The sequence below is a fragment of the Tauraco erythrolophus genome, unplaced genomic scaffold (genome assembly GCF_009769465.1).
Source record: "Tauraco erythrolophus isolate bTauEry1 unplaced genomic scaffold, bTauEry1.pri scaffold_66_arrow_ctg1, whole genome shotgun sequence".
Taxonomy (NCBI): Eukaryota; Metazoa; Chordata; class Aves; order Musophagiformes; family Musophagidae; genus Tauraco; species Tauraco erythrolophus.
In genome coordinates, this window is record NW_028238634.1 from 16488 (window position 1) to 38199 (window position 21712).

At 62.8% G+C, this 21712-nt stretch overlaps 2 protein-coding genes across 2 annotated transcripts; both read right to left on the minus strand.

Moving 5' to 3' along the window:
* Window positions 1-261: 261 nt before the first annotated feature.
* LOC147525796 (putative serine/threonine-protein kinase SBK3) lies at window positions 262-6766 on the minus strand. Its single transcript, XM_086630996.1, has 4 exons — window positions 6595-6766; window positions 6200-6402; window positions 4967-5600; window positions 262-1016 (listed from the first exon to the last, which is right to left on the minus strand). The coding sequence occupies exons 1-4, from the start codon at window positions 6764-6766 to the stop codon at window positions 262-264; spliced, it is 1764 nt and encodes a 587-aa protein (XP_086487122.1).
* A 5940-nt stretch (window positions 6767-12706) lies between these two features.
* On the minus strand, window positions 12707-14569 carry LOC147525797 (CD5 antigen-like). The gene is made up of 4 exons (XM_086630997.1): window positions 14557-14569; window positions 13214-13528; window positions 12805-13130; window positions 12707-12715 (listed from the first exon to the last, which is right to left on the minus strand). The coding sequence occupies exons 1-4, from the start codon at window positions 14567-14569 to the stop codon at window positions 12707-12709; spliced, it is 663 nt and encodes a 220-aa protein (XP_086487123.1).
* Window positions 14570-21712: the final 7143 nt, after the last annotated feature.

Consider the following 21712-nt stretch of genomic DNA (forward strand, 5'->3'; position numbering starts at 1 on the left):
CACATGTCCCTATGCACACGCATGTGCTCCAGGCACTTTCCTGCATTGCACATGCGTGTCCCCACATGCACACACACGACCCTTTGCACACACATGTGCTCCAGGCATGTCCTTGCATTGCACACGCGTGTCCCCACACGCACACACGTGTCCCCTGCACACACTCGCGAGCTTCAGGCACGCGCACAGCTCTGTGGCTGTCTGCGCTCGAGGGCTCTGACAGCCTCCTGCCTCGCCGTCCCCAGGGCCCGTTGGCCGCCGTTAGCTCATGTCCCAGGCAAACCACTGGCTGTTGGCTGCCTGGGCTTTCTGTGGCGAGACTCGGTAGCCATGAAATCCAAGGCACTTCAGCAGCCGAACTGTCCGTACAACACACAGTTCTTCCGTCTCGGTGGCTGTCAGCAGAGCATCTCCGTATGGCAGTGTTACCCCAGCTCCGTGCGGCCGCTCCCGTGGTGCCACATCCTTGGCCAAATGGTTTCCAAAAGCAGTGGGGCTGTTACAGTCCATGAAAGTTGTGTCTTTCTTCCAGAGCCTGGGTTTCCCATTCGAATGCAACAGCAGCTGGCTTTCTGGGCTCTCTGGGAGGCAGGAGAAGGCATCCTTTAGGTCCAGTATGGTAAACCAAACCAGTTCAGGTACTAACTTAGTTAGTGGTGCGTAGGGGTTTGCTACAACAGGATGCAGATCCTTAACAATTCTGTTAGCAGCTCTGAGATCCTGGACTATTCCATAACTACCGTCCGGCTTCTTGACCGGCAGGATGGGAGTGTTGTATTCCGATTCACGCTCTGTTAACAATCCATGTTTGATGGACCGGTCACTTACTGGTCGGATTCCTTCCCTATCTTCCGTCCTCAGGGGATATTGCCTAATCCTTACTGGTCGTGCCCCTGGTTTGAGCCTAACTATTACTGGGGAAGCACTTTTGGCTTTTCCTGGCATTTCTGAGGCCCGTAACCCCGGATACACTTGGTTCTGGGCTTCCTCAGATACCCCTGAGCTGACAGGAGTATCTGTGAGGGCCAGACTCAAGAGTTCAATGAGCTGCTCATTTCCCACTCGAAATTCCACTTTTCCTTTCTCAAATTTTATTTCCGCTTTTAGTTGTTCCAATAGGGCTCGCCCTAACAGAGGTTTTGGTGAGTTTGGCATATATAAAAATTTGTGAATCCCCAATCGTTTCCCTAATTGGAGTTTAAGAGGTTTTAGGAAGTACACCTTTTCACTGGCCAGCGGCTCCCCCCACCGTTACCAAGTCGCCATCCACCGGTGTCAACGCTGGATTTAAAAGGGAGAATGCTGCTCCAGTGTCGACTGGAAATTCCGTACCCCGTTGCTGTTTCCCTAGCTCTAATATAACCAGCGGATCCACTAGGGTGGATTCCCCAGGTCCCGCCAACCCTCTTGGACGTGGGTCTGCCTTCTCCCTTTCCCTTTTCGTCTTTCCGGACGCTCATTTTTCCAACGTCCCCTTCACTTACACCACGCGCATTGGTCCCTTCCCAAAGGCCTCGTAGATCCCCCATTCCTGCATCCCTTACCCTCCTGTAACGCTGCTACCAGCGCCCGCTTGTCTTCCCTACGGTCTTCCTCTGCCCTGTTGCTGAACACCCTCCACGCCTCATCTAGCAAAGTCTCCAGATCCCTAATTACAGCATGGAAGGCCGACCAGTTAATCATTTTTGGGATTGCCTGCTCCACTCCCTTTATGATCCAGTCTATACGCACCCAACAACTCCACGTGGGCTCCCTTGTTAGGCTCCCAGCGTGGATCTCGTGGGGGAAAATGCGCTTTTACGTCTTCCCCCGTGTTGTCAAGCTGATCACTGGCCAAGCCTTGAGCTGCTTTCAACATGAGCTGCTTTCCAGCTTCTGTCATATGATCCAACAACAACTGAGTGTCACTCCAGTCGGGACTGTGCTGCTTTATCAGAAACTGGAAACGTTTCATCGCACCTACAGAGTCATTTCTGTAACTTTTTGCCGCATTTTTCCATGTTTCAAGATGGAACGAGGAGAAGGCAGCCTTTATTAAAACAGGATCTCCCCCCAGCCCCACCACTTCTCTTGCATCCCTATTGGTTCTTTCTTACTTCGGGAGCAAGAGGATACTGGACTATCGGGGGGGTTCTGAATCCGAATCTTCACTCTCCCCCTGTTGTGATTCAACCTGCAGTTTGTAACGCTCCGGCGAGTCTCCTAGCCCAGGATCCCTCACCTTCCCCAATTGTACATCTCTGTCCTACACTGCACGCCGACCAGCATCTCCTCAGTTTTCCTTTCCCTTCCCTCTTATTTTCCTTCTCCAAACCCATCACCATTGGATCCTCTGGGGATGTAAACCCACAGGCAGTTTGGTGTTCTCGGTGATTTTGGAGCGTGAAGAACATGTCCGTCTATGAGACCTCATCCCACATTCCCTCTCTCCTTAGAAACATCAACTGCAATAAAGTATTAGAATTCAAAGTCCCATTAAAGGGCCATTTTTCTCCGTCCTTTGACCTAGACAAAGGCCACCACTGCTTGCAGGACTTTATCAAAGTCCTTCTATCCACACTCCCACCTGGGGGCCCTCCAATATCTTTCCAACAAGCCAAGATACTGCCTAAAGGTCTCGTTTTCAATATTCCCCCGCTTTGTTGACCTCCCATACTAATCGTCCCCTCAGAACTCAGTCTCTAATTGAAGAATACGGCCTGATTAAATTGGCAGCAATAATACCTTATCCGAGGCAAGAGGTGTAGGGGGGTGTTTGCCCCACAACGAATCCAGTTAAACTCAAGACACTGGTCAAGACAAAACCCCTGCCTCCCATTAAAAGAAATGATGTACTTTTTGCACCTTAAACATTCTGCACGAATAAACAGACAGCACTGATGGCAAAGCAGGCGAGCACCAGTCCGTGCTCCTGGGAACATCAGCCTTGCATCCCTGACACCACCTCGCCCTACTTCTGCTCCCATGCGTTGATAACACAGTTTTACTTATTTTGCATCTTTTACCATTCGCATCAGTCGCTTCGTCCGTCTCTGGCCACTCTCCTCGCGGAGAACAGGGAACTGCGGATCGGGACTCCACGCTTGCTCCGCAGCCGGGCCACGTCTCGGCTGCTCAAACACCCACTCGGTGACTGAGCAGCACGATTACACGTGCCAGGGCTGGCCCAGCAAACTCACACAAACCTCAAAGGCCTTATTAGATACTTCCTAATATTTGTCAGATGGTATCAACTTTACGGAATACACGGTACCGGATTTTTACAACAGAAGACAATGATTATGGCAATGCCACATGTTACCAACCTGTGGGGACTCAAACCGCAAACCCCACCTTTCCAGGGGCGAGCACCACGGCTCTTTACCTCATGTGGGACATCTCCTCATGACTCACAGGTATCCCCTTACCAGACTAAACCACACCTGCTCGGCTGATGATGGTCTTTGTCTGTCCCCACGGTGATCCGAGTGAGCTGGGGAGTCTGCCCGAGAAATCTCGGGGCGCCCAGAGTCCCGTCCTCAGCAGGTCCCGCAGCCGGACAGAGAGGGTCCCACCTGGGTCGCCAAAGTGACAGGCGAAAACAAACTCCCCAACTCCCGGGGAGTTACAAGGCGGTGTGTTTATTGCGGCGCCGGGGGCCAGGGGGATCGCTCCGCCACAAGCCCGCACACCGTGCCGCGGAGCAGGCAATTATTTATTACACGTAATCATGCACAGTCATTAGTACTGGCTGGGATATTGCAATTAGTCCTGGGAATAGGCATAAGCCATGGAGATCGATCCTAGGAGCTCGTTAGCATCTGCTCCTCCTCTTGTCGCCTGCGCACTGCCTCCTGGTGGTCGTCTATTGGGGTCTTTTGGAGGAAGGCTCATAGTCTTCTTCGCTGTGTGCTGTTCACCTTTGCTTGGCTGGCTGGGTTCCCCACCGCAGAACCAGCTTTACCCGGGTGGCTGCTGAGTCGTTGCTTACAGACAGTAGAGTCCCGGCTCTGTCGCTGCACCTGCACCAACTATTTTTCTACGTTGTGACGCCCGTCAGAATGCCAAGCCTGATCAGTTGAAGCCGTTTTTTGTGTGTGTCCCCTCCTGCACGCTCAGAACCGTCCCAATTTGCTCACTCTGCCTCTATACCCTTTTGCACTATCAACCCACCGACATCCAGCCCTTAATGGTGCAAACCGCCCTGCCCGACCCCCGGTTTGTAGGGGTTTAACTCAAGCCCTGGAGATCCACCTGGCAGCTTCCCCCAGCCCCATCGCATCCCAGCTCAGCTGCACGCCTTGAGGGCTTACACTTGTTTCCCCAGCTCCTTAACCCCCAGGGAGGCTGTTTGGCATCCCTAATTACTGTCATTAACCCCCAGGGAGGCTGTTTGGCATCCCTAATTACTGTCATTAACCCCCAGGGAGGCTGTTTGGCATCCCTAATTACTGCCATTAACCCCCAGGGAGGCTGTTTAGCATCTTCCCTAATTCATAGCAACCTGTGACAACCTCCTCATCCCTAAGGCGCTGGGAGGAGGTCAAAATCAGACGCGTTTCTGCGTTCCTCTGCTGAGCAGTTTCACCATCCACCTCCGCCAAGGTTTTGCCCCGGCCTTAATGGGTTTTCTTTCTAATTATTTGCTCTCCCTCCCCTTTCTTTCTGTCGTCCCCTGGGCTGCTCCTGCTCCGGGCTTCCCTCGTGCCTCTCAGATTCGTGCAGCCGCTGCTCAGGTGGACTGTGGTCACCAGCGCTGGTAACGCCGATTCGCATCCTGCTGAGGTCCCCCCTTCTTCTGGGGCATCGCTTCTCCTTCCCGCACTTCCAACCCAGTTCGAGCCCCGCACGCCCCGGGCCTCGGACAGGGAGCCCAGACCCCTCGGGAGCACCAGCTGCAGTTCAGCCCCGGGGTGGAGGGGAGGTGCTGGCTACCAGCAAGGGGCGAGTGCTGTACTGGGGGGCATGAGAACGCCGTCTCCCCCACCAGCAGTATCCCGTCCCGCCATGCCCCCCGGGCTTTCCCCTATGCCACTGCTAAGGGCGGGTCGGGAACTGCTGGGTGCCGGCTCCTCGGCGTTGGGACCCATCACCCAGGGCAGGGACAGGTATTTCTGCACCTCGATGGCCGGGCTCCGGCGGTCGGGGTCCAGCGTCAGCAGGCGCCGGAGCATCTCCAGTGCCCCGGAGCTGAAGATTTGCCAGGACGGCGGCACCCGCCCCTGCCCCCCACCGCTGCCCTGCCAGGCGCTGAAGTCTTCGAACTGGGGGTCGGAGCTGGCAGCCACGGCCCAGGGGAAGCAGCCGGTGCAGACGCAGAAGAGCAGCACAGCGAAGGCCCAGACGTCCAGGCTGGAGTCCAGCTCCAGCGTGTCAGAGCCCTGGAGCAAGCAGAGCTCTGGGGGGGCGTAGGGCAGGGTCCCGGACATGGCACCCACCGCTGAGCCCTGCACGCGGGTGAGCCCGAAGTCACCCAGTTTCACCCGCCGGCACTCGTGGTCAAAGAGCAGAACGTTGTCCAGCTTGACGTCGCGGTGCACCAGGGCACGGCTGTGCATGAAGTCCAGCGCCTCGGCCAGCTGGGACGCGCAGCGTTTCACCAGCTCCTCCGCCAGGCCCTCCTGCAGGCAGAGCGGCACCGTTGCCCACCACACGGCCCCCTCCCCAAAGGGGCTGCTGCAGCACCCACCCCCCTGCCCCGCACCCCTGACCGGTGCTTTGCCTCGCAGCAGCCACGTGCCTGCGCTGCAAAGGGTCTCTCCATGCACGGCACGAGCATGCACCCCACTGCAGAGGGTCTCCTGCCATGCACAGTGTCACTGCACCCCACTGCAGAGGGTCTCCTGCCATGCACAGTGTCACTGCACCCCACTGCAGAGGGTCTCCTGCCATGCACAGTGTCACTGCACCCCACTGCAGAGGGTCTCCTGCCATGCACAGTGTCACTGCACCCCACTGCAGAGGGTCTCCTGCCATGCACAGTGTCACTGCACCCCACTGCAGAGGGTCTCCTCCCGTGCACAGTGTCACTCCATGCCACTGCAAAGGGTCTCTCCACAAAAAGCACGACCACGCACCCCACTGCGAAGGGTGGCTCCCCTACACCCAGAGCATCACCCCACCTGTCGCGAAGCCACCCCAGCACCTTCCCTTCCACCCTCCCACTCCATCCCAGCTCTCGCTCCGCTCCCGCAGCCCCCCGGGGCAGCACGACACGCACCCCCGGGTTGAGGAGGGCACACAGGTCGCCGGCGGGAGCGAGCTCCTGCCCGAAGACGAAGTGCGTGGTGGTCTCGAAGGCGACGGGCAGTGCCCGCAGGCAGGCGGAGTGGCCAGAGAGGCACAGGGCGATGCAGTACTCCCGCAGGAATGCCCGCCGCTCCGTCTGCTCCTTCAGCATCAGCTTGAGGACCACCGGCGAGCCTGGGAGAAGGCGAGGGAGCCAAAGGAGGGGGAGGGGAGGTCAGCTGGGGGACCGGGGAAGCAGAGACAGGGTCTGGCATGGGGTGGTTTGGGCAGAGCTGGGGTTCAGCTGGGCAGTGGTGAGGCTGTGCACATCTGTGCACATCTGGGGAGCAGGTTCCCCCATCCCCAGCTCCAGCCAGTGCCCCTCACCACCATCCCGGGGCTCCGTCAGCACCACGCGGCCGTAGGTCCCACTGCCCAGCTCCTCCAGCACGGTGTAGTGCTCCTCCAGCTCCCGCCACGGCACCTCCCGGCCCGTCTGTGCCATCAGCCGCTCCAGGAACTCCTCGTTGTCCTCCCCGTCTTCGTCCGACTCCTCCATGGGCCCTGGGGAGAGCAAAGCCCTCCCCCTGCGCTGCTGCAAAGCCCCGCTGCCCCCAGCCCCCTGCACAGAGAGACGGTGGCAGCACCAGCCTTGTCGCCCCAGGGCAGCCCAGTGCAGCCCAGTTCAGCCTGGCGGAGCCCAGACCAACCTGGTCCGAAGCATCCCAGCCTAGTCCAGGTGGATTCAGTCCAGTCCAACGCACCCAAGCCCAATCCAGTCCATTCCTGGAGATGGCTGGACAAGCCAGGTCCAACCTTCTCCAGCCCAGTTCCACCCAGTACAGTCAAGACCGGTGCAGCCCAGTCCCACCGCCGGGGCTCCCCCCACCGTGCCCCTGGCTGGGATGAAGCTCTGCCCCTCTCCCCCAGGAACTGCACGGACGTAGGAGTCCTGGCTGGTGGGAAGGTGCAGCCCCACACCAAGAGGTGATGGGGACCCCAAAAACGCCCCTGCCCAGTGGGGCTGAGCACCCTTGGTGGACACTGGGGGGCCAGGACCTCGCCTCACTGAGCCCCCACGTCCCAGCGCAGGAGGGAGGGTCAGCCCCACACCGCAGCCCAGAGGAGGGGCAGTGAGCCCCATAACCTCTCAGAGGAGCGACGAGCAGCTGCACGTCGCACCCCACATCACCCCACTGCTGCAGTCACGCTGCCTTTTCCCCACCCCACACCTCCCCGTCGCGGGGAGTCCAGGATGACTCCTGTTCCTCCATCCCCAGCCCTGAAGCAGGACCCCGGACCCTCCTCCCATCCCACCACCTGCAGCCATCTGGGGCAGCGCCGCCGCAGCGCGGTCACCACCACTGCCAGCACCTCCAGGTGCGCAGGACTGGGACAACCAGTCCGTCCCCCCCTGCACCCCCTCCACCGTCGCGGGGCTGAGCCAGGAGCGCCGTGCAAGCGAGCCGGCCGTGGGAAGCAGGGTCGGGTGTCCCTCGGGGCCGAGCGGGGACAGCGGAGCAGCCCAGGGCAACGTGTGCCTCACCTGCGTCCCCTGTCCGGTGTCCCAGCAGGGTCGGGTGCTCCTGGGGTCCGTCTGGGTGCCCCTGGCCCCACAGCCGCCCCCGGCACCGGGAGCTGTGACTCAGACTTTCCTGCCCGCTCCCATGCCACCGGCCCGCGCTAATCTCTGCCACTCGCACACAGGGAACATGTGTCAGCCCCAACGCGTGCCCAGGGCCAAAGATAGGCAGGAGGCAGGACAGGCAGGGCACGGCACGGTGGGACAGACGGACAGGATGGAGCTGGGGATGGGGGACAGACAGACAGGGAGGAGCTGGGGATGGGGGAGAGATGGACAGGATGGAGCTGGGGATGGGGGACAGACAGACAGGGAGGAGCTGGGGATGGGGGACAGATGGACAGGGTGAAGCTGAGGATGGGGACAAACGGACAGAATGGAACTGGGGATGGGGGGGACAGATGGACAGGGTGGAGCTGGGGATGGGGACAGACAGACAGGGAGGAGCTGGGGATGGGGGAGAGATGGACAGGATGGAGCTGGGGATGGGGGACAGACAGACAGGGAGGAGCTGGAGATGGGGGAAAGATGGACAGGGTGAAGCTGAGGATGGGGACAAACGGACAGAATGGAACTGGGGATGGGGGGGACAGATGGACAGGGTGGAGCTGGGGGAACAGACGGACAGGATGGAGCTGGGGATGGGCTAAGCTGTTCAGAGCCTCTTGGGGGTCCAGGCTTCTTGGCTGTCCCTCAGCGTGCTGCTCTGCACTGTCTGTCTGTCTGTCCCTGTGCTGCCTGCCCACCCAGAGAGGGGCTCTGTCCCCAGCACCACACTGTGCATCCGTCCCTGTCCCTGCAAGCTGTCCTCCACACTGTCCGTCCATACGTCCGTCGGTCTGTCCATCTGTCCATCCATCCCATACGGTGCTTGGTCCATCTGTCCCCACACTCTTTGCTTCCTCCCTTCGCTGGCCCTGCCTGTGCTGTCTGTCCATCCCCCCAGTGTCTGTCTGTCCGTGCCTGTCGTCCTCTGGAACAGCTGCCCCAGGCCATCTCTGCCTGTCCCCGCCATGCAACGCTCCATCCTGTCCGTCTGTCCTTCCTCACAGCGCTGCCCCTCCGTCAGACCAGTCTGCTCTGCTTCACCAAGCCGATGCCCAGCCCATCCCGTCTGTTTGTCCCCTGTGCATCGCCATCGCGATGCCATCCCACGACACAAGCCTAACCGTGTCACGACACAGTCCAGCAATGCCACGGCACAGCTCAGCCATGGCACAACACAGCCAAGCAATGCCAAGATCAATGCCTGGTCATGCCATGACCAGGCTGTCACAGCTCAGCCATGCCGCAGCACAGCCCAACCATGCCACAACACAGCCCAGCCATGCCACGACACAGCCCAACCACACCACGACACAGCCCAGCCATGCCACAACAGCCTGACCATGCCGTGCTACAGTCCAGCCATGCCACAACACGGCCCAGCCATGCCACAACAGCCTGACCATGCCATGCCACAGCCCAGCCATGCCACGACATGGCCTGGTCACGGCACAGCACAGCCCAGCCGTACCAAAACCACGACCACCACATCCCAGCACAGCCCCAGCCCCCTGGCCATCGACCCCTCATCCCAGGAGGACGCAGCAAGTCACAGGCATCCCTCCACCTGCCTCAGTTTCCTCTCTCCGGTGCCAGCTCCCTGTGAGGACAGGGAGGGAGTGCGTTTCGCGGGGTGCCCCCCAGCCACACAGCATCTCACACCTCCAGCTTCACCCACCGACTCCACTGCCGGCTCCCACGGGGATGTGGGGCAGGGAGCGGGAGCGAGCTGTGGGTGCCAGACGCCCAGATGTGGGACAGGGTGGTTTGGGGATGGGGTGGGGGGACACCGGCCCCAGTCACTGTCCCACAGGGATCCCCAGGACTGAGGGATCATCCCATGGGACTGGCATCGACACTGGCAGATGCCACCCTTACGCCGAGCCCCCTTTGCCGCCATCCCCCAGCATCCTCCGCCCCGGCCACACGTCCCCCCCAGCTCTGACTCACATCTGGGCCCCCTCGGCGGGGCGCGTTCCCGGGGGGGTCTATTTTGGGATGGGGCTGGCAGAGCCCGGCTAGCGGCACACGCACCCGGTGTCCTGCCAAGGAAGTTACCGGCGGCGCGGAACGTGGCGCTCGGCCACGGGGGTGCAGGCGGGAGGGGGTGGGTGTGCGTGGAGCCGGGGGGGGGTCCGTGGCCCCCGGGGCGGAGTGGGGGGAGCACAGCACGTGGGGGTTGGGGCACCCACACACCCGCGGCCGCGCCTGCCCCAGCATCCTCCCTCTCCCTGTTCCCCGGCCGGATCCCTCCCTCTCTCCCAGTTTGCAGAGCCGTACATCTCCCTCTCCGCACTTCCCCCGACCATCTTTCTTCCTCTTCCCTGTTCCCACAGCCACACCCCTCCCTCTTCCCAGTTCCCACGACCATCTCCCTCCATCTCCCCATTTCCCATGACCATCACCCCTCCCTCTCCCCACTTCCCACGACCTTCTCCCTCCCTCTCCCCACTTTCCACAATAATCCTCGTCCCTCCCCACTTCCCACGACCATCTCCCTCCCTCTCCCCAATTCTCATGACCATCACTCCTCCCTCTCCCCCCTTCCCATGACCATCATCCCTCCCCCTCCCCAATTCTCATGACCATCGCTCCTCCCTCTCCCCAGCTCCTATGACCATACCCCTCTGTCCCCCCCCTTTCCCACAATAATACCAGTCCCTCTCCCCATTTCCCACAGCCACCTCCCTCTCCCCAGCTCCCAGGGCCGTATCCCTCCCTCTCCCTCCCCACCTGCTCTTCCCCCCCATCCCATCTGCTCGCCGGGCCCTGACCCCGACCCCACTGGAAGGTAATTAATACTTGACAGCACATTAGCGGGACCCACTTGGCGGGCGGCCGACGGGGGGGAGGTCGTGCCCTGCCCCGTTACCCCCTTGGGGAGCAGCGGTTGCTCCTAAAGGGGTGTCCCCCCCCAGTCCCCACAGTGGGGCAGGGAACTGGGGGGCTGGGACCCCCCTTCCCCAGTGGGCACCATCCCCAGGCTCCAGCCGTCCGGCCCCACCGGCACGTCTCCGGCCTCGGTGGCATGCGGAGGATGTGGGCGCCTGTCCCTGTCCCTGTCCACCCGTCAGCCCCCCCGGGTGGGGGGGTGCCCTTTGCTGGCCGGTGTCCCGGGAGCGTGGGAGGGAGCAGCGGCGGGGGCGGAGGGGTGGACAGCTGCGGGGGCACCGAAATAGCCGGCGGGCAGCCGGGCCAGGTGGCACCAGCTTGTCCCTGTCCTCATCCCCAGGGCTGTGCTGAGCCCCACAACTCATCGCCCTGCTGCCCCCACCTTCACCACCCGTGACCACGTGCCCCCTGCCCCCCTTCTGCCATTGGGAGGGGTCACTGTGCCCCCTCGGTGTCCCGTCGCCCTATGTCCTGCCCCTCTGCAAGCCCTGGCCCCCATTATCCCTGCCCCTCTGCCCCCTCTTGCCCCACACCCTGCCCCTCTGCAAGCCCTGGCCCCCACTGCCCCATGCACTGCCCCCACTGTCCCCACTGCCCCATGCACTGCCCCCCCTGCCTCCCACTGCCCCACTCCTTGCCCCTCTGCAAGCCCTGGCCCCCACTGCTCCCACTGCCCCTACTGCCCCATGCACTGCCCCCCGGCCCCCACTGCCCCACTCCTTGCCCCTCTGCAAGCCCTGGCCCCCACTGCCCCATGCACTGCCCCCCTGTCCCCACTGCCCCATGCACTGCCCCCCCTGCCTCCCACTGCCCCACTCCTTGCCCCTCTGCAAGCCCTGGCCCCCACTGCTCCCACTGCCCCTACTGCCCCATGCACTGCCCCCCTGCCCCCACTGCCCCACACCCTGCCCCTCTGCAAGCCCTGGCCCCCACTGCCCCATGCACTGCCCCCACTGTCCCCACTGCCCCATGCACTGCCCCCCCTGCCTCCCACTGCCCCACTCCTTGCCCCTCTGCAAGCCCTGGCCCCCACTGCTCCCACTGCCCCTACTGCCCCATGCACTGCCCCCCTGCCCCCACTGCCCCACACCCTGCCCCTCTGCAAGCCCTGGCCCCCACTGCCCCATGCACTGCCCCCCTGCCCCACTGCCCCATGCACTGCCCCCCCTGCCTCCCACTGCCCCACTCCTTGCCCCTCTGCAAGCCCTGGCCCCCACTGCTCCCACTGCCCCTACTGCCCCATGCACTGCCCCCCTGCCCCCACTGCCCCACACCCTGCTCCTCTGCAAGCCCTGGCCCCCACTGCCCCATGCACTGCCCCCCTGCCCCACTGCCCCACACCCTGCCCCTCTGCAAGCCTTGGCCCCCACTGCCCCATGCACTGCCCCCCTGCCCCCTCTCTGCCCCTCTGCACCCCTAAGTCCCCCTGACCCCCACCCAGCCCCTCTGCCCCCCAAACCCCCTTGCCCCACTTCCTGCCCTGCTGCACCCCCTGCCCCGCACCCCCCCCCCGTGCCATGGGGCAGAGCTGCAGGCCGGTTCCCCCCGTGGGTGCTGAGCACTAACAGGTGGCCGCAGGATTAGCGCTAACGAGCCGTTTCATAACGGGGTCGAGAGGCCATGGGGGGAGCGGGGGGGGGGGGGGCCGAGCTCGGCTCAGCCCCACATCTGGGGCAGCCGGATCCCCGCGCTCACCCCACTGCTGCCCCACGGGCACCCTACGGGGCTGTGCCCACGTCCACGGGCACCGCCATGGTACGGGCAGACACTCAGTTCTCGGCATTTAATGACTGGGCAGGGGGACGAGGGGCTGGGGCAGGACCCCCTGCTGCCACCTGCAGCCTCCCGTGGGGTGCCGTGGGGGGGGGGGGGGTGTGTCCCCCGTGGGGCCGAGAGATGCCCGGGGAGGGATGCAGGGGGGATGCTCCACGAGGGGCGGCTGCCAGGCTCAGGGGCCGTCCAGGGGCAGCGCCGTGGTGCTCAGGCATCCTGCAAGGACAAAAGGGTGACTGTGGCCCGATCCTGTCCTGCCAAAGCACCCCGGGGGGGTCCCGCCGCGGCGGGGGGTGGTCCCAGACCTGACAGACCACCCCGACGTCCTCCTGGTGGGTGCAGTCGTGGCGTCCCCAGACGCGATGGGCGCAGTCCCGCAGGGTGCCCTCCCCACCCCGGCAGCGGACGTCGTCCAGCCAGATGCGCCCAGCGCCGGGGCCGAAGCGGGGCCGGTGGTGGGGGGGGTCACCCACTGCCCTCGCTGCCCCGCAGCCCAGCTCCCGGCAGACCACCGCCGCGTTGGTCGCGCTCCAGCCGTCGTCGCAGACCGTGCCCCACTGCCCGGCGCGGTTCACCTCCAGCCGCCCCGCGCAGCGCCCGGGGCCCCCCGCCAGCCGCAGCCGGAAGGGCTCTGCGGGGACACCGGAGTCACCCCGGCCCCACGGTGCACCCCCCGGCCCGGGCGGCATCGCGCCCCCCCGCTGCCGCGCTCACCCTCGCACTCGACGGCAGCCACGCGGCCCGTGGGGCAGGACGGCGGGAGGAGCGGCCGGAGGACGCAGTGCCCCAGGGTGGGCTCCTGCCCGCTGCACTGCACCCGCCGCAGCACCGCTGGCGACGCGCTGGTGGCCGCGGGGCTGCAGGGCGCTGGGACGAGGCGCGGGCGACCACAGCCCAGCTGGTGGCACAGCACCCGGGCGGCCACCGGGTCCCAGCCCTCGGCGCAGACGGAGCCCCACGCGCCGGCGAAGAGCAGCTCCAGGCGCCCGGAGCAGCGTGAGCGGCCGCCCTGCAGCCGGGCGGGCACCTCTGCGGCAGGGCAAGGCGGATGGCACTAGTCTGACCAGTGCGGCCCCAGTCTGCCCAGTACAGCCCCAGTCCACCCAGTTGATCCCCAGTACACCCAACACCACCCCAGTACGCCCAACATGGCTCCAGTCTGCCCAGTACAGCCCCAGTCTGCCCAACCCATTCCCAGTCTGCCAGTACAAACCCAGTCTGCCCTAAAAAGCCCCAGTCTGCCCAGTACAATCCCAGTTTGCCTCACACAGCCCCAGACTGCCCATTACAATCCCAGTCTGCCCAGTAAAGCCTCAGTATGCCCAGTACAAGCCCCAGTCTGCCCAGTACAAGCCCCAGTCTGCCCAACCCATCCCCAGTCTGCCAGTACAAACCCAGTCTGCCCTAAAAAGCCCCAGTCTGCCCAGTACAATCCCAGTTTGCCTCACACAGCCCCAGACTGCCCAGTACAATCCCAGTCTGCCCAGTAAAGCCTCAGTATGCCCAGTACAAGCCCCAGTCTGCCCATCCCATCCCCAGTCTGCCAGTACAAACCCAGTCTGCCCCAAAAAGCTCCAGTCTGCCCAGTACAATCCCAGTTTGCCTCACACAGCCCCAGACTGCCCAGTACAATCCCAGCCTGCCCAGTAAAGCCTCAGTATGCCCAGTACAAGCCCCAGTCTGCCCATCCCATCCCCAGTCTGCCAGTACAAACCCAGTCTGCCCCCAAAAGCTCCAGTCTGCCCAGTACAATCCCAGTTTGCCTCACACAGCCCCAGTCTGCCCAGTACAATCCCAGTCTTCCCAGTAAAGCCTCAGTATGCCCAGTACAAGCCCCAGTCTGCCCATCCCATCCCCGGTTTGCCTAATATAAACTGAGTCTGCCTCACACAGCCCCAGTCTGCCCAGTACAAACCCAGTCTGCCCAGCATAGCCCCAGTCTGCCCAATATAAGCCCTCCTAGATGTGGTCCACGCTCCAGTGCCCACAGCCCACGGCCACTGGCCCCACGCCCCCCCCGAGCGTCACCAGGGGACCCCCAGGGGACCCCAACGTACCCGATCCGGCCATGACGCTGCAGCACAGAGCTGGGGGTAGAGAGGGACCAGCTGGGAGCAGGGACCCAGCCCTCGCCCCACTGACCCCCCCCACCCCACGAGCCCCACTGACACCCCCCCCCACGGACATCCCCACCCCACTGACCCCTGACACCCCCCCACGGACACCCCCCGACCCCACTGACCCCCAACACCCCCCCCCCCGCACACCCCTCCCACTCCACAGACCCCCCCCGCCCCCAACACGCACCGCATGGACACCCCCCTACCCCACTGACCCCCAACACCCCCCCACCGACACCCCCACCACCCCACTGACCCCCACCAACACCTACCCCATGGACACTCCCCCCACCACACCGACTCCCAACACCCCCCCCACTGACACCCCCCCCACCCCACTGACCCCCCCAACGCACACCCCAAGCGCACCCCCACCCCTGTGCTCCTCCCCCCACGCCCCTGCCCCACACCCCCAACCCTCCACGACCCCCAGTCCCTCACCGAGGCACAGCCCGAGGCTGACCAGCCCCCCCATGACGCAGCCACCTGGGACCCCCCGTCCCAGGGGCCCCCCCTTTTTAAAGCTCCGTCCCAGGAAGGGCCCTGGGGGGGCAGCGGCGGGGGGGCGGCGGGGGGGGAAGCGAAAGCACTCCGGGGAAGTGCCGAAGGCGCCAGCGTGGCGCGTGGGGCCGGCGGAGATGGGGGCATGGGATGGGGAGCAGGATCAGCCCTCCCTCTCTAAAGAAGGGCCCCCCCATTTCACCAGCCCCCCCCAAGGATAAAAATCCCTCCCCAAAAAATAATGCTCCCCATCCCTGCACCCCACAACCTCAGATGCTCCGGGACTGGGAGGGGTGGGGAGGGTCCAGCCCCGCTTTATTTCACCTGGGGGGGCACAGCAGCCCCCCCCACGTCATCGAGTGGGGGGAGCGGTCAGGACCCCATCACTGCTGGGAGCCAGAGGCAGGGGGGGGCCCCGAGAAGCCCCCCAGGAGGTGCCGAAGGCTCAAGGTCAGCGCCCGCAGGTCGGCCCGCAGCCCCCGCACCTCCTGCAGCAGGGCCTGAAGCTGGGGGGCCGGGCAGGGTGGGGGGCAGCCACCAGCTCCCCCTCCCCACTGCCCCCCAGCCCCAGGCTGGGCTGGCAGCAGCGCCACTGGTGGAGCCGGACCTGTGGGGTGGCATGTGGAGACCCCCAAAGCGAGGCCATGAGAGATGCCACCTCCCAAAATGTGCGTGTCCCCCCCGAAAAACCCAGGATTTGAGGAGAGGACCCTGCACTCCACCCCCCTCCCCAGCCAGCACCCATCCCCATGCTGCCCCAGAGGCTGGGGTACCAGGGGGTGTCCCCCAGGAGGTGGGTGTCCGTCCCCCCCAGGCTTACCTGTGCGTGAGGCCCCACAGAGCACTGGGTCTGCTGGGGCGTGGGCAGGATGGGTGCCGGGGGGCTCTGGAGGGCGCTGGGGGGGTGCTGGGGGGGCCTGGGTGCCGAGGGGCTCCATGGGGTGCTGGTGGGATCCTGGAGAGGTCAGGGTACTGACGGTCTCCATGGGGTACTGGGGGGATCCTGGGGGGATTGGGGTGCTGAGGGTCTCCATGAGGTACTGGGGGGATCCTGGGGGGATTGGGGTGCCGAGGGTCTCCATGGGGTACTGGGGGGATCCTGGGGGGATTGGGGTGCTGAGGGTCTCCCTGGGGTACTGGGGGGATCCTGGGGGGATTGGGGGTGCTGAGGGTCTCCATGAGGTACTGGGGGGATCCTGGGGGGATTGGGGTGCCGAGGGTCTCCATGGGGTACTGGGGGGGATCCTGGGGGGATTGGGGTGCCGAGGGTCTCCATGGGGTACTGGTGGGATCCTGGGGGGACTGGGGTGCTGAGGGTCTCCCTGGGGTACTGGGGGGATCCTGGGGGGATTGGGGTGCTGAGGGTCTCCCTGGGGTACTGGGGGGATCCTGGAGATGTCGGGGTGCTGAGGGTCTCCATAGGGTGCTGAGGCAGTGCTGGGGATGCTGGGATGGTCGGGGCGCCGAAGATCTCTGTGGGGTGCTGAGTGGGGGCTGGGGGTGTCTGGGGGCTGGGGGTCTCCATGGGGTGCTGGGAGTGTGCCGGGGGGCTGTGGGTGCTGGTGGGCTCCACGGGGTGCTGAGTGCGTGCGGAGGGGCTCTGCTCACTGGGGATCTCCTCGGGGCTCTGGCTGGGTACTGGGGGGCTCGGGGTGCTGGGGGGCTCAGGGGGGAGCTGGGAGGGGACGCTGGAGCCTCCGTCCAGTTGGACTGCAAGGGCAGGAGGGGCTGCTGGCGTCAGGGTGGGGTTCTGTGATGGTGGGGGCGATGGGAGCTCTGGGGGGGGGTCAGACACCCCAGCAGGGCCTGGCTCTGGGTCCACACCTGGGGAGGGAAGGGACACAGAGGTCTGTGAGGCCCCCACACTGTCACCTCCAGGCCCCCTGCCCTGGGTGCTGGCTGAAGAACACTCCATCCATCCATCCATCCATCCATCCATCCATCCATCCATCCATCCACCTGTCCATCCATCCATCCATCCATCCATCCATCCATCCATCCATCCATCCATCCGTCCATCCATCCACCTGGCCATCCATCCATCCATCCATCCATCCATCCATCCATCCATCCATCCATCCATCCATCCATCCATCCATCCACCCTTTCTCATAACTTTCTGTCCTTCCCTCCCTCCACATTTCCGTACATCCAGTCATTCCTTCCTCTCAGTCTATCCATGCACAGTCCCTACTGTCTTTCCACCCATCTCAGCCCTCCAACATTTCAATCTTTTCCTGAAAATTTCTCCCAAATAATTCCTTGCTCAGTACCATCTAGATGCAGACCTGCTGGAGGACGTGTGCTTCTCATCACAGCTTCTGGACTGGGTTCAGCTCCAAGATGCCTGCTTTGGGAGGTGTCATCTGGACCAAGATCAACAGGAGGATGTGCGCTCCTCAGGGTACCACCTGGACTGAAATACGTGGAAAAACGTGCGCTCCATGTGGTACCGTCTGCACCTGGCTTTCCTGAATGACCTGCAGATAGTGTGGCACCACTGGGACCAGGTTCTTCTGTGGGACGTGCGCTCCACATGGTATCATCCAGACCCCTTTCTGCTGAAGAACGTGCACTGTGCGTTGTACCATCCGGATCCAGATGATACCACATGGTATCATCTGGATCCAGTTCCACTGGAGGACGTGTGCTCCTCATGGTACCTTCAGGACCTGGTTCTGCTGCAGGATGTGTACTACTCACGGTACCTTCAGGACCTGGTTCTGCTGCAGGACGTGTGCTCCTCATGGTACCTTCAGGACCTGGTTCTGCTGCAGGACTGTGTGCTCCTCATGGTACCTTCAGGACCTGGTTCTGCTGCAGGACGTGTGACTACTCATGGTACCTTCAGGACCTGGTTCTGCTGCAGGACGTGTGACTCCTCATGGTACCTTCAGGACCTGGTTCTGCTGAAGGATGTGAACTACTCATGGTACCTTCAGGACCTGGTTCTGCTGCAGGACGTGAACTACTCATGGTACCTTCAGGACCTGGTTCTGCTGAAGGATGTGTACTACTCATGGTACTTTCAGGACCTGGTTCTGCTGCAGGACGTGAACTACTCATGGTACCTTCAGGACCTGGTTCTGCTGCAGGACGTGTGCTCCTCATGGTACCTTCAGGACCTGGTTCTGCTGCAGGACGTGTGCTCCTCATGGTACCTTCAGGACCTGGTTCTGCTGCAGGATGTGAACTACTCATGGTACCTTCAGGACCTGGATCTGCTGCAGGACGTGTACTACTCATGGTACCTTCAGGACCTGGTTCTGCTGCAGGACGTGAACTACTCATGGTACCTTCAGGACCTGGTTCTGCTGAAGGACGTGTACTACTCATGGTACCTTCAGGACCTGGTTCTGCTGAAGGACGTGAACTACTCATGGTACCTTCAGGACCTGGTTCTGCTGCAGGACGTGTACTACTCATGGTACCTTCAGGACCTGGTTCTGCTGAAGGATGTGAACTACTCATGGTACTTTCAGGACCTGGTTCTGCTGCAGGACGTGAACTACTCATGGTACCTTCAGGACCTGGTTCTGCTGCAGGACGTGTGCTCTTCATGGTACCTTCAGGACCTGGTTCTGCTGCAGGACGTGTGCTCCTCATGGTACCTTCAGGACCTGGTTCTGCTGCAGGATGTGAACTACTCATGGTACCTTCAGGACCTGGATCTGCTGCAGGACGTGAACTACTCATGGTACCTTCAGGACCTGGTTCTGCTGCAGGACGTGAACTACTCATGGTACCTTCAGGACCTGGTTCTGCTGAAGGATGTGAACTACTCATGGTACCTTCAGGACCTGGTTCTGCTGCAGGACGTGTGCTCCTCACGGTACCTTCAGGACCTGGTTCTGCTGCAGGACGTGAACTACTCATGGTACCTTCAGGACCTGGTTTTGCTGCAGGACGTGAACTACTCATGGTACCTTCAGGACCTGGTTCTGCTGCAGGACGTGTGCTCCTTGGGGGATCATATAGACCAAAATCTGCTGAAGAACGTGTTGTCCAATTGGTACCATCTGCACCCAGTTCTGCTGGAAGATGTGTGCTCTTCGTGGTATCTTCAGGACCCAGTTCTCCTCGGTTCTGATTACTCCACATGGTATCACCTGTGGGGACCACCATGGTGGGGGCCAACTCCTGCATTGCTTTGGGCCTGATGCCTTGCGTGGTACCAGCCAGATCCTGCCCCACTTTGGCTTGAGTGGCATCAACCAGCTCCTGTCCCGCGGGCTGTTGGGTGAGCTGGATGGCAACCGCCACATCCTGCTCTGTTCGCAGCTGGGTGGCATCAACTGGGTCCCGCCCTGCCTTGAGCTTCGTACCTTGCACAGTCCTAGCAAGACCCCGTCCTGGTGGTTTCCTGGTGGTCTGGTTGGCACCTGCCAGAATCTGTCCGGCTTTGGGCTGGGTGATCTGTACAGCACTGGCTGGATCTCGCCCTGCTTTGGGCTGGGTGACACGGAGGGTACCAACTGGATGCCATCCTGCTTTGGACCTGTTGGTGCCAGCAGGATCCCATCCTGCCTTGGACCTGTTGGTGCCAGCAGGATGCCATCCTGCCTTGGACCTGTTGGTGGCAGCTGGATGCCATCCTGCCTTGGACCTGTTGGTGCCAGCAGGATGCCATCCTGCCTTGGACCTGTTGGTGCCAGCTGGATGCCATCCTGCCTTGGACCTGTTGGTGCCAGCTGGATGCCATCCTGCCTTGGACCTGTTGGTGCCAGCTGGATCCCATCCTGTCTTGGACCTGTTGGTGCCAGCTAGATGCCATCCTGCCTTGGACCTGTTGGTGCCAGCTGGATCCCATCCTGTCTTGGACCTGTTGGTGCCAGCTGGATGCCATCCTGCCTTGGACCTGTTGGTGCCAGCTGGATGCCATCCTGCCTTGGACCTGTTGGTACCAGTCGGATCTCGTCCCACTTTAGACCTGGTGGCACCAGCTGGATCCCGTCCCGCCTTGGGCTTGGTGCTCTGGATGATGCCAGCCAGATCCTGCTCTGCTTTGAGTCTGGTGATCCTGATGATCCGGATGGGATCTCGTCCCTCTTTGGCTTGGCTGGCACTGATTCGACCCTGTCCTGTGGGGTGCTGGGTGCCAGGGGTGGCACCAGTTGCATCCCATCGTGTGGAGTGCTGGGTGCCAGGGGTGGTGCTGGCCAGACCCTGTTCTTCAAGGTGCTGGGTGCTGCTGGATGGTGGAGAGGTCCCCGTTGGTGGCAGCAGGTCCCCTTGCCCTGCAGCAACGAGAGGATTGCTCAGCCCGGCTCGGGGGGTGCACCCAGAGGCTCCAGGGGTGCACCCAGAGGGGTCGGGGGCTCTGGGACACGGGCAGGGTTCCCAGCAGGCAGGGGAGGTGCCCGGGGGGGTCCACGCCCCTCAAATCCGTGCAAAAAACGGGGTCCCACATTGCGGTTGACCACCCACTGGCTCCCCGGGACCTGGCGCAGGGGGCCGGGGACCCCCGTTCCTGCCCCTCCTACCCTGGCGGGGTGTCCCTGCGGTGGGCCGGCCGGCTGCGCTGCTCCGGGGAGCGGCGGTGGGCACCCACGGCTGGCGGGGAGCGGGCTCTACAGGGCGGGCATCCAGGGTGGCCAGCTCATCTGCAGGGGGAGGAGACCAGCATCGAGCCCTGCAGCGTGTGCACGCACTGCATGTGCACTGCATGCACGCTGCACCCTGCCCACGTGTGCACTGCACGCATGCAAGCGCTGCACACACACACTGCACCCTGCCCACATGTGCACTGCACGCGTGCAAGCGCTGCACACACACACTGCACCCTGCCCACGTGTGCACTGCACGCATGCAAGCGCTGCACACACACACTGCACCCTGCCCACGTGTGCACTGCACGCATGCAAGCGCTGCACACACACACTGCACCCTGCCCACGTGTGCACTGCACGCATGCAAGCGCTGCACACACACACTGCACCCTGCCCACATGTGCACTGCACGCGTGCAAGCGCTGCACACACACACTGCACCCTGCCCACGTGTGCACTGCACGCATGCAAGCGCTGCACACACACACTGCACCCTGCCCACGTGTGCACTGCACGCATGCAAGCGCTGCACACACACACTGCACCCTGCCCACGTGTGCACTGCACGCATGCAAGCGCTGCACACACACACTGCACCCTGCCCACGTGTGCACTGCACGCATGCAAGCGCTGCACACACACACTGCACCCTGCCCACGTGTGCACTGCATGCATGCAAGCGCTGCACACACACACTGCACCCTGCCCACGTGTGCACTGCACGCATGCAAGTGCTGCGCACACATGCTGCACCCTGCTCATGCGTGCACTGCAAGTGCTGCACACACATGCTGCACCCTGCCCACGTGTGCACTGCACGCATGCAAGCGCTGCACACACGCTGCACCCTTCCCACGCACGCACTGCACAAACTTAGTGCCCCCATGCAGTGCACACACGCACCGCGCCCTGTTCACGAATTCCCTGCACAAACGCAGTGCACTGCCCACATGCAAGCACTGCACATGCACGCACTGCCCAGACTCAGTGTCCCTACGCACTGCACACGTGCTGTACCCTGCCCATGCACACACTGCACACAT